Genomic DNA, 15,454 nt, shown 5'->3' with positions numbered 1-15,454 from the left:
TAGAAGCAAAACTCCAGATATTGCACAGCTTTATATAATGTTATTTTCTTTACTCAAGAAGTGTCAGTCTGATCTCAACGAAACTTTGCATGATTGTAGAAAACAAAACCAATTTCACCTCTCCACGACAATTAGTTCTCGAGCTACGATTTTTTTTGTACTTCATGGGAATACAGGTGCATGAAGTTCAGTCTGCTAAAGGTTAAAACAGTGATCTGAGATGGTCAAGAATCATGTTTGACTCCTGGTTGAGTCACAATTGTCAGCACCTTTTCAGTAATATTGTTAAATCTTTCCAATACATGTTAAAAATTTCACTATTGGTTTACTCACTAGTACTTATAGACTGGGACAATTTTCGAAAATTCTGACTGTAGGAAGCATTTTTGAGGAAAAGCGGGAAAACAACATTTTCTGAATGTATTTGATGTGCTGATTACGAATATTTTGTTTGCCACTCTCGATTTTGGTGTTATATGCTTCAAATCGCTAAAAAACAAAATGGCGGCCATACAAAATGAGTTCCTATTAACTTTTGAAGGAGCAGAAACAAAATAGTGATCTTGGTTTCAAACATTATGTTTCTGGGTATGCTGAATCCAAATATTATGTTTTCTAATCTGAAATTTTGAGCTATGTGCTCCAAATCGCTAAAAAACAAAATGGCGGCCATACGAAATGAGTTCCTATTAACTTTTGAAGGAGCAGAAACAAAATAGTGATCTTGGTGTCATACATTATGTTTTTGGGTATGCTGAATACAAATATTATGTTTTCTAATCTGACATTTTAAGCTGTTTGTTCCAAATCGCTAAAAAACAAAATGGCGGCTACGTGCATCCATGCTATGTTTCGTATCCATTCTTTTGAACTAGTAATAAAAAGTGTAACAGTAGGTTTTTAATACAGAAAAAAGTATAGAACATTGCTAAAGTAAAGATGCAAAATAATAATATTATTCAAAGCATAAGACCATATTGGAATATTAACAGTATCAGTGTATGATAAATCCGCACGTTATCCTTATTCAACCTTATTTTGCCTACAAAAATAGTATAACATTTTTCTAGTCACGGATATTTATGCACTCCTTAGTGCCAGTATCTGCACATTTGCAAGCTGCAGTACATACAAGCTGGCCTTTCCTGCACTAACATGTAGCGGATATACAACCACCCAAACATCCACAGGTGGCAATGTCGTACCAGGGTTGTGGAATTGGTGGCAGCGATTGAAGTTTTGGAACGAGCTGTCCATCAACCATTTTCCATCCTAAGATAGTAGGTGGTGGTAACACAGGTTTTGGTATGACCGACTGCCTACACACAACACAGGTTTTGGTATGACCGACTGCCTACACACAATGGCTTGATAGTGGGCCCGTTGTACATGTAACCGTAGAGAATCGGTAGTGGGGGGGGGAGGGGCAGTGCTTCTTGTAGTGTTTTTCCTTTGCTGAACAGCTTTACTCTGGCTTCATCACAGCTGCTTGCCTCCGGTACACCATACAACTTGCATACGAACTTCTCTGCCTTGTGTGCTGTTTCTTGTTTCAATTCGTCAACACCAAGATTTAGTAGATCATTATTATTAGTGTTAAATATTTTCCATGCTGTCTTCTTACTGATCCCAGCAATCTAGGATACTGTGTCGCATCCTGTTATGGAATGGAATGGGATGAGAGGGTTTTTTTTTGTTTTTTTATATGTTCCTGCTCGCAACCACAATTTCGTACATCTAATCTTGTGAAATAACGCTACCAATTGCACTAATACATCTGCATCACGTGCTGAGACAACAACGTTATCAGCACCAGAATGAAGACAGTGAAGGACAATGCGCGTGTCCGCCTCTTCGTGGTTTACCTGCAATCCTTCAATAGACAAATCACGATTGTTTGTCCGTACGTCATCCTCCTTGTGAAATCCACCGGAAACCACAAATATTTTGTCTTCAGGAACATTGTTGATCAAATGATTAGAGAGAAAACAGGCCAATTTTTTTTTATTCTCCGAGTTAGCAAGAAAGTCACTGAATTTGTTGGGGATTGGCACGGATTAATTTTCTATTACTCTCCTTACTAAATGAGCATGTTTCAAGAACCTATCCCTTGTTCCAGCCTTGATTGAAGTTTCGTTATACCGATCAAACCTCTTAAAGCTTCATCCCATAGAAATAACAAGGATAAGAAATACATCTGCCAGTTGACCAAGTTTAAAAACTCCTGCAGGCTTTCCAAGTGCAACAACTAATGCTTGACCATCTATTTTAAGGCATGACGCAGACGGAATTGATATATCAGATGGACAAATTACATCCTTGGTCATCACATCAGCTAGAATGGCTTTGCTTCCTGTTCTCAGACTTCCGTTTGTGTTGGCAAGGGAGATTGGAATTGGCATTAGTTCATGACACAAAATGCGATTTAGATCCACATTACGACCTGCCTCATAGGCAATTGCGAGGTGCTGGAGAATATTCCTGTCAGTTTTCAAAATGGTTTCCTTGCCACTTACTACCTTGAATATGTGAAGTAGCTAAATCCTTTGTTTGTGGCAATGTTCTGGAGGAAGTGATAAGAAACATCTTAAGATGATGGCTCACAGGTGCAGGTCTTTTCAAATTTTTAAGTGGATCCATGGTTCTATGTTTCTATCATTCTGAAATAGTTTTTTTAATTAAAAAAAAAGTTTATTCATTTTTGTGGTTCTTTTGTTTAAAAAAGAGGAAAAAACTACAACACTTTTCAAAAATGTCAGATTAGAAAACATAATATTTGGATTCAGCATACCCAAAAAACATAATGTTTGACACCAAGATCACTATTTTCTTTCTGCTCCTTCAAAAGTTATTTGGAACTCATTTTGTATGGCCGCTATTTTGTTTTTTAGCGATTTGGAGCACATAGCTTTATATTTCAGATTAGAGAACATAATATTTGTATTCAGCATACCCAAAAACATAATCTTTGACACCAAGATCACTATTTTCTTTCTGCTCCTTCAAAGGTTATTTGGAGCTAATTTCGTATGGCCGCCATTTTGTTTTTTAGCGATTTGGAGCACATAGCTTAAAATTTCAGATTAGAAAACATAATATTTGTATTCAGCATGCCCAAAAACATAATGTTTGACACCAAGATCACTATTTTCTCTCTGCTCCTTTAAAAGTTATTTGGACCTCATTTCGTATTGCCGCCATTTTGTTTTTTTAGCGATTTGCAGCACATAGCTTAAAATTTCAGATTAGAAAACATAATATTTGTATTCAGCATACCCAAACATAATGTGTGACACCAAGATCACTATTTTGTTTCTACTCCTTCAAAAATTATTTGAAGCTCATTTCGTATGGCCGCCATTTTGTTTTTCAGCGATTTGAAGCACATAACATCAAAATCGAGAGTGGCAAACAAAATATTCGGAATCAGCACATCAATTACATTCAGAAAATGTTGTTTGTCCGCTTTTCCTCAAAAATGCTTCCTACACTTTTTACAGCCACATTTCTGAGAATTTGCACCAGGCTATTATAAGTTCACACAAACACATATCACTCTAAAGAACAAACATGTTTATTCATTTCACACAGCACATTACACACATGAAAATATATTATGCAAATCAAACAAACACGAGCGTTACATTATACTATATTTACAATCATCATGTAAAAAGATAGTGTGCCAATCTTTTTTTAAAAAACAAAACATTGTTGCATTGATCATATTATGCAAAAATTTTCTCTTCTCTTCGTTTCTTGGTCACCACAGTGCCAGGCTTGTGCTGTGCCTCTGGATGGTTTGCAAGTTCCGGCGGGCATGTTGAAACAGGACTGGACAGAATAGTCTGTTTCAGATCATAAAACAAAGGAGAATCATCCTTTGTAAGGAATGATACTGCCAATCCATGTTTTCCTGCTCGACCAGTTCTTCCAATACGGTGAGTGTAATCTGAAAAACACATCAATCATGATTTTATGTATATAATAACTAAAAACTGCAATACACACATAGCTATATAAAAAAATTAAACTCAATAATATTGAAGTAAGTCTTAATACTTTCCTGGCGACGAATGATGAAAAGGTTCTCTTGGGCTATCAACCAGGTGAGTTGTGAAAAAGATTCCAAGCTTTCGAGAGCTGTCACTCTCATCTTCACGGTAGAAGTGCAGTCCTGAGTGTCAACCTGGCGTATGTGTTCGTTGAGGGAGGTTACCAGTGAAAATGGCAGACCAAGTGGGTAACATGCCTGCTGCGTGTGCACTGCTGGTTGACCATCACTAGCCAGGCTGGGTCCAGTTCGAGCCCTGTGTCACAATTCAAGATTATCTTTTTCTCCATGAATGGCTATTGCTTCTTTGATGATGCGGACCCAGTAGTTTCAAGATTTGGCTATAATTTCTGTGTTGCTGACATCTGGTATATGGCCCTCATTGATTGAATGTTCCGCTAGACCCAACTTTTCCAGATGGAAATTCTTAAAGCAGTTCTAGTGTTCTTTGCAGTGCTGTTCTATTGTCCTGTCCGTCTGCCCAATGTATGCTTCACCACATTTGCAGGTAATATGGTGAACTCCAGGTGTTTTAAATCCTAAATTATCCTTGGGATTGGGTAGTGGATTTCTGATCTTTGGCGGTGGTTTGTGACTGGTTTATATGTTTTGTTTCCTGATAATTTGGCTTATAATTCCAGAGAGGTTTCCGTGGTCTGCTTTGCTGCATTCCCTGTTATGTCAGATTTCCTGAGGTGCTGGTTTTCTTTGACAGTGCTAGTCTTATTGTTTTGTTGATCCATCAGCAACGCGGAACAACTATCAGAAGAAATACATCATCTTCGCACGGCATTTACACAGAACGGGTACTCGAACAGAACATCAACAAAACATTAAGATGAGTACTGTCCAAGATGACCAGCACATCAGGAATCTGGACACATCAAGAAACACAGACATACTAAGGAATGCAGACACTACAGGGAACCCAGAAAAAGTAACCATTATAAGCCAAATTATCAGGAAACAAAACATAAAAACCAGTCACAAACCACCGCCAAAGATCAGAAGCAGTGGCGTGCCCAAGGGGGGGGGGGTTGGTGGGGGTTATAACCCCCCCTTTGGTCCAGCATTCCTAAAAGAAAGAACGTCAAAGGTAGGCAAATATGACAAAATGAAGGCTGACTACCAAGAAAAACTACACATAACCCCTCCCTTTCGAAAATCCTGGGCACGCTACTGATCAGAAGCCTACTACCCAATCCCAAGGATAATTTAGGATTTAAAACACCTGGAGTTTAACACATTACCTTCAAATGCGGTAAACCATACATTGGGCAGACGGACAGGACAATAGAACATCGATGCAAATAACACCAGAGCTACATTAAGAATTTTCATCTAGAAAAGTTGGGTCTAGCGGAACATTCAATCAATGAGGGCCATATACCAGATTACAGCAACACAGAAATTATAGCCAAATCTTCAAACTACTGGTAGCGCATCATCACAGAAGCAATAGCCATTCATGGGCAAAAGAGAATATTCATTGCGACATGGGGCTTGAACTCGACCCAACCTGGCTAGCGATAGTCAACCAGCAGCGCAGACGCAGCAGGCCCGGCACCCAATTGGTCTGACACCTTCACCAGGAACCTCCCTCCACAAAAACATCGTACACTGGGTTGACGCTCAGGACTGCACTTCTACCCTGAGAATGAGAGTCGACGTTAGCTCTCGAAAGCTTGTAATCTTTTCCACAACTCACCTGGTCGATAGCCGAGAGAACCTTTTCAACAATAATACTCATCACCAATGCCCTATTGCAAGATGTGATTCTACCTTGATGAGACATCAATGCAACATTAATGGACGAAGCAAAAGGCACTGTTGAGTATTTCTCTCGTTAAACTGATTTTTATCCCCTCACCAACACCAATTTTTAGTTATGGTTCACCAACAAGGATATGGTAATACAGTGAGCAAAGAACCAGCTGGAGTCGACTTCCTGATGTGTATGGAGTTTTAAGTTCATAACCATTTTAACTTCAAGTAACACCTTTCCTTTCTCAAACGCTGAAGAATTCAGGTGGGTTTGAGAATTTTGATCAATTCTAAGGTCTGGACATTAGTGTATTACGCTACATAGACTGTAAACAAATCAACTAAATTGATAATGGAACAGGAAGAGACTGAACAAACTTCATGTTAACTCTCTGCTCGAAATGCACGTCCATCACGACACGTGTGTAAATTCCAACTAAATGCGCCAACAAGCCAAACAGTGGGCTGTTAAGCACAGCCCTGCCACCTAGTGTGTTTACATGGAAACACTTTCAAGGCCATTTCTATTGAGAACACATATCAGGTGACTGAATAACACCCATTTCTTGTGTTTGAATATCACAGGCAAAGAATAAAAAAATCAGTCCTGGAACTTTTCTGACAAAGGTTGTATTTATATGTTCAGAGTGTGATACTTTAGGTTCTAGGCTGTTCGAGGCAAAAGCACTTGAAGTCAAAAATGCACTTTTAAAGCAGATATTTTTTTCTGTTTATTGTTTTAATAGCAAACTTTATGGACATGACATACATGTTAGATCATCACTGTTTAGAATCATTACACATGCCTAATACACATGTAAAATTATAATATTTTCCTTAATTGATCTAGTGGAACTTAGATGAAAGTAGTTTGTGACTTATGTGCCTTTTCCTGTACATCCTAGATGCACAGGAATTCCCACTCATTATGTGAGTGAGGATATATATATATATATATATATATATATATATATATATATATATATAATGAACCAACTCAAAATTTTTAGAATGTTAGAGACTTATATTGCTAACTCAAGAACCTACTGTTAAAAGGTTGTATGTGTAATACGAAGAAAAATCTTGCCAGTACGGGATAAACCATGCAGTCAAAACTTCTCTATTACTAAACTCACCTTCAATACTCTTTGCCATGTCATAGTTGATAACCATGGACACATCCTTAATGTCAATACCTCTGCCAGCGACATCAGTGGCAACCAAAATGTCCTTGGATCCAGTTTTAAGACTAGCCAATGCAAATTCTCTCTGTTCTTGGCCTTTGCCACCATGGAGGGTACATGCGTTGTACTAAAATAAAAAAATATCATTATCACAAATAAAACAACTGATTTTAAAAGCATTTAAAGAACGAAGCAATGTATAACCACAAATGTATTCATTAACCTACAGTGGAAGCCTGATTTTATTTTTGAGGTTTTACATTTATCTGTATTATACAATTATCTTCCAGGTTCCAGTAAAGATAGTAAGATTTTTCCTGGATTTTACATTTTTCTGCATTTTAAGAGCCTCACGCTCATTCCCCTAAAAAATGTAGAAGGGGAGTCAGTAAATAGGTCACAAACTGATGTGGGATAGATGAGAATAGTACTGAGTTGTTTCTAAAGGTGTCATTAGTTGGCAGCACAATCCAGCTTGTTGACATTCAGTTAGCAGTCGCGCACATGGGCAGCTCAATTTAAAAATGGCGACCATGCTAGAGAAGTGTACGTTAGAAGAGCTGGATGATGTTGTGCATTTGATGTGGGGAAAAGGACTTCCTGCAAAGAATAAGGAAATGTTTCCTGTTTACGGTGAGAAGTGTTTGTCACGTAAAGAGGTGCACAACTTGGTCAATACATTTCTTCAAGGATGGTCAAATGTCGTTGTGAAAGATCAACCTGTCATCCTGTTCAGATTGGGACAGAATCATCAGTGCGGCAGGTGGAGGAGATGATTCGACTGACATGCGAGTGACTGTAAGACAACATAGCAACTGCAATAGGGTGTTTTCATGATTTAGCATGAGCATTTGAATTCCTGAAAAGTGTGCACATGATGGGTGCCCAGACAACTGACTGAGGAACACATGTGGTTGAGACAGCAGCCCAAAGACTTTTACACAGCAGGTTTTGGGACACTGATGGGATAAGTGCATCAATGTTGGTGGAGATTATGTTGAAAAATAAATATGGTTTTCAGGTCAGTATCTCATTTAGTATTTTTTCAATAAACAATTGTGACATACTTTCTGACTTACCCTTGTATAATCCAGTTTCACTATATATTGCATACAATAAATTTTCAGCCTCACTTCAGACAGATATGAACACAGTAGTACACATTGCCTGTGGCTCTCATTTTGAAATAATTTTATTCATCCCTTTTTTCAATGATGTAGGGGCTGATTAAAATTCTAAATTAACTTATTCCTATTGCATATATCCTATTACAAAATACTTAGCATGTTAATATACAGTGGGGTGCATAAGAATTACCAAGCAAATTGTCAATCACTTTGTTTTATGCAATGAGACATTCAAGAATTGAATCAAATTGCAGGGTAGCTCTGATTTTTTGATTATGAAATTCCCTGACACTTCCAGGTTTTCCAGTCCAAAAATTAAATTTTTCCAGACATGCTTATCATGATTTTTGCTGTTGAACCTCGTGTTTTTCAATTAAATGATGTTTTTATTGCCATTTTGAAGGAAACCTATGGAATGTAAGGGAATATTTTTTAATTTCTTGAAAGTGGTACATATTTCGGAAATTAAAAACTTGAAAGGGCTGGTGACCGACCATACACCCTAAACAATTATATATACCGGCTATACATAGGGATCAAATATCTCCATTACTTGTGTTTTCCACATGCTGGTACCAACAATTTAATATTACTAAAACATCGAAATCTGTCGATTAAAAAAAAAATCAACATAATTCTCGAGGGGGTTCAGTGGGTCACGGCTTCTCCAATTTCTCGTACCCCAACCCATTTTCACAACTTTTCAGCATAATTTCATTCTACACGCAAAAAAAAAAACGTAAAAATTCGAAGAATAACATAAAATTACTATCGGCATCAAACCAACATTCCTAGCCTAACAATAAGTCAGGTTACTATCAGCATGCAAACCAACACTCATAATAACGTGAAAATTACCACAATATCAAATACCTTGCCAAATAAATCCATCGCATATGTAAGGAAACACTGCAACAAAATCCCATGCATACCTTGTAAATATGCACTTCCAGTTAGGTGGTCCCAGGGGTGAAATGTATCAAGTATCATAAGTATATTACGAAGCTTGAAATTTATTTCTATATGTGGAAACCACAAATAAGCAAAAAAATTGGCAACAATGTATTAGCAGTGTACATTTACTTCATCATATTTCACACCAGTTTTTCTTTTTTTTTTAAATAAAATTTGTTCTACATGCACAAAACACGTGCATATTCGAAAGAATGACGTCATGATGTAATAACTGAAAATATGAACATAAAATCATTAATTTCTCGGGTGTAACACATCTCTGCAATGTAAAAACTACAACAGACGTTCATATGATGCACGATCTTCATAAACAATGCAAAACTTTTCACTTCTTAGCGGATTTACTATGCAATTCCTACATACAACAAAATATTCTCTAAACATAAACAGCCTTTTCTACGACACTGCACTATTCATGTACTATTATTATGCAAAATCAACAGGTTAAGTCAAGTTAACGTTGAGTGCGTAAAATTCTTTATCATCTTTCTAACATTATTTATTTTCTTCTTGTACTAAAATGTGAATGACAATAAGACCAAAATCTATAAAATCATAGACGGATAACTTCATCACCTCTTTCTGATAATTATGATCATATTGTCAACTTACTTAAGTTATCCATCAGTGAAACTGGACTATAACTTGTACTTTGATATTCTATCTAAACCCTAGTATAAAAATTAATAATTAAATGTATTATCAACCTGTTTTATTTAGTGCAACGTAAGGAATGATCTGGAAGATATACGAACGAAATATTTACAATGAGCAAATTAACTAGTTGATCAGGTTGCTTCTGAACGGGTGGCAAACAAAGGACTCAAATTCACAGAAAGAGTTTCCTTTACAGGGGAACGAAGTAGCGAGTCACTCTATTTTTGCCACAGCTAGTTACGTGAAATTCTGCTCTTCAATGCAAAAAGTATTACATTCTCTTTGGTTCAAGGAGTATACAGTTATTGCAGATCCAAAACCAATGAACTGTACGAAAACTAACCTGCTCTGCTTCACGTAAAAAAAAAAAAGAATGGGTTCCGAACGTGTGTGTTCTTGAAGAAAAGAAATTTCCTCACCACCCACAAAACTAAAGCAACGCTTTTTCCGCAAGAAATTCTGAGGATGGCTGGTGCGGCAGGTTTCGTCTTCGAGTAACTTGTTCTCAAAGGAAAAACCTCACACCTCTCCAAATCCCGGGTCTTGAACAGCTTCACAAGAACAAGTTGCAAAATGAACGGACGGTTGTAATGAATCCAAGAACCTAGATCCGAGAGTGAATAAATGTACAATCGAAATGCGAAGAAACCATATTTTTGTACGTAACAGCCTAGAAGTCATTAGGACGAGAGGAACAAGTTTCTGAACTGAATCTTTTGGGGCAAGTGGAATCACAAGAACCGAATTCGGAAGTGGAAATGAACCGCTTGTCAATTTTGTAACTGGTTCTCTTGCAGACTCCAAAATGCACGTAAATTCCAGACAATCTTCAAAATTCCCTGACATTTCCTGTTTTTCCAGATGCGAAGCAACCCTGAAATGCCAAACATGCTGCTGGCAATCTCCCCACCAGCATGTGTAAAAATATAATATTTCAAACAAAATAGCCATGGACAATTTTCCAAGCACCTTGTAATTAAGGAGTCCCGGGTTCGATACCCAGTGGAGGTACATTGCACAGTGGTTCGGATCCAACTTTAAACTGTAGGTCCAGTCCCAATTAGATTATCTGCGCAAAAAGTGGACTTCAAACAATAATTCAAATTCACATTCACATTTGCTGAGCAATACTTGTGCTTCTGACTGTACAACCCATCTTCACAGGAGTTTAATCACATCTGTGCTACAAAAGGAAATGCATACTCCATTATCAAAATGCAGATTTTGTCCATTATTTGCTATTTCCTCACAATTTGATAGGGATATGAGAGACAAATCGGTAAATTTACTGATCCAATATATCTATAAATATCTTATAAGGAGATCAATGAACCATTCAGGTTTTCAAGAACCATTTGGTATTTTATATCAGATCAGTCAAATATAGGTTATCGATATGTGTAAATTTTATATCAGTGCTTTATCGGTATTGAAAACAAAATCATATTAGTCCATTCCTGTAATTTTGATAATATTTACATAAAAGAGAATTACTGAACTTACCCCAAGCTTTTCTAATCCACGAGCTAGAACATCCGCTCCCTTCTTCTGGTTCACAAATATGATAACAGGTGGCTCCACTCCACGACCCAAGATTTCCAAAAGCTTCCTTCGCTTGTCGGACTCTGCCACAAGGTGCACAATTTGTTCCGTTCTTTCTGTAGGCTTGCCAGCAGATCCAATGTAAACAACAGCTGGACGACGAAGGTATGTTCTAGCTAAACGCTCCACAGCTGGGGGCATAGTAGCCGTAAACATCACAGTCTGGAAAACAGTAAAAATTACATGTATAAATAACAACAGAATGCTAATTGTAGAATTAGAAATAAATATTATTATTAGGGATGGGACAGATTAATCGGCACTCTCTTGGCATTGGACGATACAGGCATATCGGTGTATCAGTTTATTGGTAGAATTACTGATTATTTTGGCAATCCAATATTGTGCTGGGCAGAGCGGTAGCGAAGGGTTAAGAATATTCAGAGCATGAGACTCCCAGGGTTCATTCTTCTCCGCTGCCACTCCGACCAGGCACTGGGAAAGGGTAGCTGCCATTCACTATTACTATTGTTGGCAAAAAGAATAAAAATAAATAGCTGTGAATTTATACTATAATCTATTCTAGAATTAAATAAACAAAATCAATAGGTACAACTTTCCCACCCATTTTTTTTTTCCATAAACTAAAACCCCATTGGCCAAGAAAAAAAATTGAAATAGCTATTTGAAATTTTGAGTTTAGTTCAGTTCGTGCACGTTCCAGATTCAACTAGATAAATTTTAGGTCCACACGCTTAACTTCACATTTTCTCAGTCCGTGAGGGTCTAGTAGACGCGGGCGATAGTAAGAAATGCCACTGGCACTACTGAAGTCGGGCTTCACTTACTTGTCTGGATCAGCTATCTCCCCTCGGCGTAGCACAACTCAACGGAAGATGAGTCTTCCCATCCACTGTACTTGTGTTCTATCCACTTCACCACAGGACACAAAGGACAACGAAAGTTCTTCTCCTTCCCTCACTTAACACAATTTCACAATCCTCCTCTCGTCAGATCTCAAAACACACTCTCTTGGAAAACGCACGTTTTTCTCTTCCAGCACAATTTTCTTAAAGAAGGGGAAGAGATAGCCAATCAGTTCGTCAGTTTTATCGCCCTTTGGCTCCTCTGTCCTCCCTTGGACCAATGGTCACCCGTCTTTCATGGTTCCAATTAACATGTTGCACAAAAAGAAGAAGAAAAAAGTCACTTCTTGGAGACCCCTCTTTTCACAACATACACAACTGCCAACTTGTGTCCTTCTTTACCCCTAACTGTTCCTGTATAAAATCTATGTTGAAGCTATTGCACTCTATTATTCCATGTATAAAAACTCATCACGCCTATGCAATGGATAGAGGATCCGATTATTAATTATTTGAACAAAATTATGACAATGTAAAGTTTAGTTAATTATATGGGGGTTTGGTGATACTGGATTCTGGGGTGTCGCTGGAATGTAGGAGTTGGGGTAGCCGTACGGCCTCTCTGTCTTCTGGGTCGACAAAGAAAAATACAAGAAACGGTCGACTAAGAAAAACGAAGAGAAAAAAAAATGATGGGCTTGCCAATGGAACGAAAATACGAAAAATCAATAGCATAATCTACTAATAATAACAAAATAAAGGTGCGCAGTACAGATGCCCCCCCATGCGAGCATACGTAGAAGGACGTGGGTTCGCATGGAAGTAGTACGCGCTGAAGTGATATAAAATGTTATGTAAAACGACAATAAAAACATTATGTTTGAAAATTTACAAAGATTATGTACTTATACAGCATCAGGCAACAAAACTATACTATTTCTATGTGCTGCGCTGCTCGCTACGACCTATAAATATAGTTAATTAGGCTGGTTATAATATCCAATGAACGATTACATACATATTTATATTAATTTTCTTACAATACTAACATGAATACAAATTATTACTTATTGCAAATTGTGAAACATTTCCTTTTAACACAAGATATAAATGAGACATCGACATTACTTACAAAGATTATAAAATGAACATAAAATATGATTGATTTCAATTATCTATTACAATATTAATTAAGTCTTATACATTCAAATCCCCTCACTGCCCCTTTGATACAATAGCAGCAATGCTTTTTCCCGAGGCGTCACTCTAGAGGAAAAATGGGGCTTCCTTCGCCGGGTGCTTGAGCATTACACTCTTCATGAACGCCTCTTTAATTGCAAGCCAGGCCTTTTCTTGGTTTGGTCCCCACATGTAAGGCGTGTCACTCAGACGTATTATACCCCATTTCAACATATTCTGTATCTGTGGCCTAACTTGATCTCTCACTTTTATTGGTATTGTGTAGATCTTTTGTGCGAACGACTCTTCGCTGGTCATGGCACTTGCATGTTCATATCCTGTTACTAGTCCAGGTTCTTCACTGAAAACTTCCATGTGCCGACAGAGGAGTTCCTTCAACTTTGTTTTCTGCACATTTGTCAAACCGTCGGCAAGCTGCACGTGCTGTTGCATATCTTCCAGGGTAGCGCAATCCTGGCGTTCCTTCGAGATTGGCTGCCTATTTCCCGCCGGGCGAATATCATTATGGCTGAAACTTTTGTCCAGGATATTTAAATCTGCCACTACGCTTAAATTGCACAGCTCTCTGCACACATCGCTGTTTTCCTCTACCACGAATGGGGCTTCCACAAATTGTCCATCTCTCTTCATAACCAGCATGCTCGCTGCATAATTAATATTCGCGTGATATTCTTGTAACACGTCGCTGCCAATAAGGAAGGGTCTTACGAGTGCCTTGACAATTAGGCAATCTATTTCAAATTCTGCCCCCGATATGTTTACCTTTAGCATCGCTTGGGCGATAATCTTGCTGGACTTGTTTCCAAAAGCCGACACCACTCGTAAATCACCCACCTTCAGGAATGGAATAAGCGGGTTTTCCTTTATTAATTCTTGCCAGAGGTCTTCACTCAGAACCGTCGCCGTGGAAACGGAATCTACCAAAACCTTGCAGGGTCTCCCCTCAACCAATATTTCTATTTCAGGCAAACGTGTTTGTTTCACTTTTCGTTTTGTGACGTCATCAACCTGGAGGTCATCAAAAATGGTGCAAATAGCATCGCCGTTGACGGGTTCCTTACTCTTATCATTGTCGGTCGGAAGATAATCTGAATTAGATATCTCATATTCCTTCACCTGCGTTTCACATTCATTATCATTTAATCTGTCTAATTGGTCGCTTCTCCCTCCGTCCTCTCTATTTCCATCCGAGGTGCTGGAGATGATAGGCAGCGTGTTGTTCTCTCCAGCAGCCATAAATCAGGCGTGGAGTGGCGGGGTTTCGTCTTCGACCAAAACCTCGTTAACTTCGAAGCCTGAATCTCGATTGTGAAGACCGCGGCCTCCCTGAGCCGGTCGTCCCCTTCCACCGGGGGGTGGCCATGCACTCTGCCCCCCTCTCCTTCCTCGGTTGTCAGACTCCGCCGTCCAGTCCTGGCCGTAGCGCCTGGGTCTGGGGCCATTGTTGGATCGGTCGGTGTGGTAACCCCCGTCTGCCCCCCTCCTTGAGTCATTGTTTTGACGTGCAGAAGTCTGCAACTGGTTCACCTGTCGCGGCCTCCTCTGTGCCTCCCGCAGGGGCAACGTCGCCTGTATTTCTCGCAACAGATTAAGCATTTGTGGCACCGTCTCGACTTTCACACCCAGCAAACACCGCTGTACGTTCCATGGAAATTGGCGTGTGGCTACCTTTACTAAAATCTTCTCCTCAATAGGATCGTCAAGAATTGAGTTCTTTTCCACAAGTTTGGTAAAATATTCGGAGATGGATTGATTTCCGCCGTGATTGTAACGCCCGGAGAAGATCTCGGCTCGGACGCGAAGCATTGTGTCCTGGCTCAGGTATTCCTCCTTGAACTTGGCCACAAACGTCGTGAAGTCCGGCACCGTGCTTTTAACGGCATTGAACCAGGAACCCGCAGCTCCCTTTAGTGACAGACTTGCGACCTGGAGTTGCTGTTTCTGCGGTATTTGCGACAGGGCAAAGTATGTTTTTAAATCATTCAGATACTGATGAGCATTCAGTTCACTGTCGCCCCCTGAGAAGACCGGAAGTTGTAGTTCACGTGGCTGGAATATGTGAGATTGACCCTGCTCTACATTCAT

General features: G+C 38.9%; 1 protein-coding gene across 1 annotated transcript in view; it reads right to left on the bottom strand.

The window, feature by feature from the left end:
• Positions 1-3,552: 3,552 nt before the first annotated feature.
• The window catches only part of LOC145998725 (putative ATP-dependent RNA helicase DDX23), a 50,490-nt gene continuing 38,588 nt past the window's right edge, over positions 3,553-15,454 (bottom strand). The window contains exons 13-15 of the mRNA XM_083135240.1: positions 11,265-11,525; positions 6,955-7,129; positions 3,553-3,952 (exon numbers count right to left, since the gene is read on the bottom strand). Of these exons, the coding sequence (XP_082991366.1) occupies positions 3,729-3,952; positions 6,955-7,129; positions 11,265-11,525 (660 nt within the window). The 3' untranslated portion in view covers positions 3,553-3,728. The remainder of the gene's footprint in view (positions 3,953-6,954; positions 7,130-11,264; positions 11,526-15,454) is intronic.

This window comes from Lepisma saccharinum, chromosome 14, assembly GCF_977018435.1.
Source record: "Lepisma saccharinum chromosome 14, izLepSacc3.1, whole genome shotgun sequence".
Classification (NCBI taxonomy): Eukaryota; Metazoa; Arthropoda; class Insecta; order Zygentoma; family Lepismatidae; genus Lepisma; species Lepisma saccharinum.
Note: the sequence above shows the minus strand (reverse complement) of the source record. Positions and strands in the feature narration are given on the sequence as shown.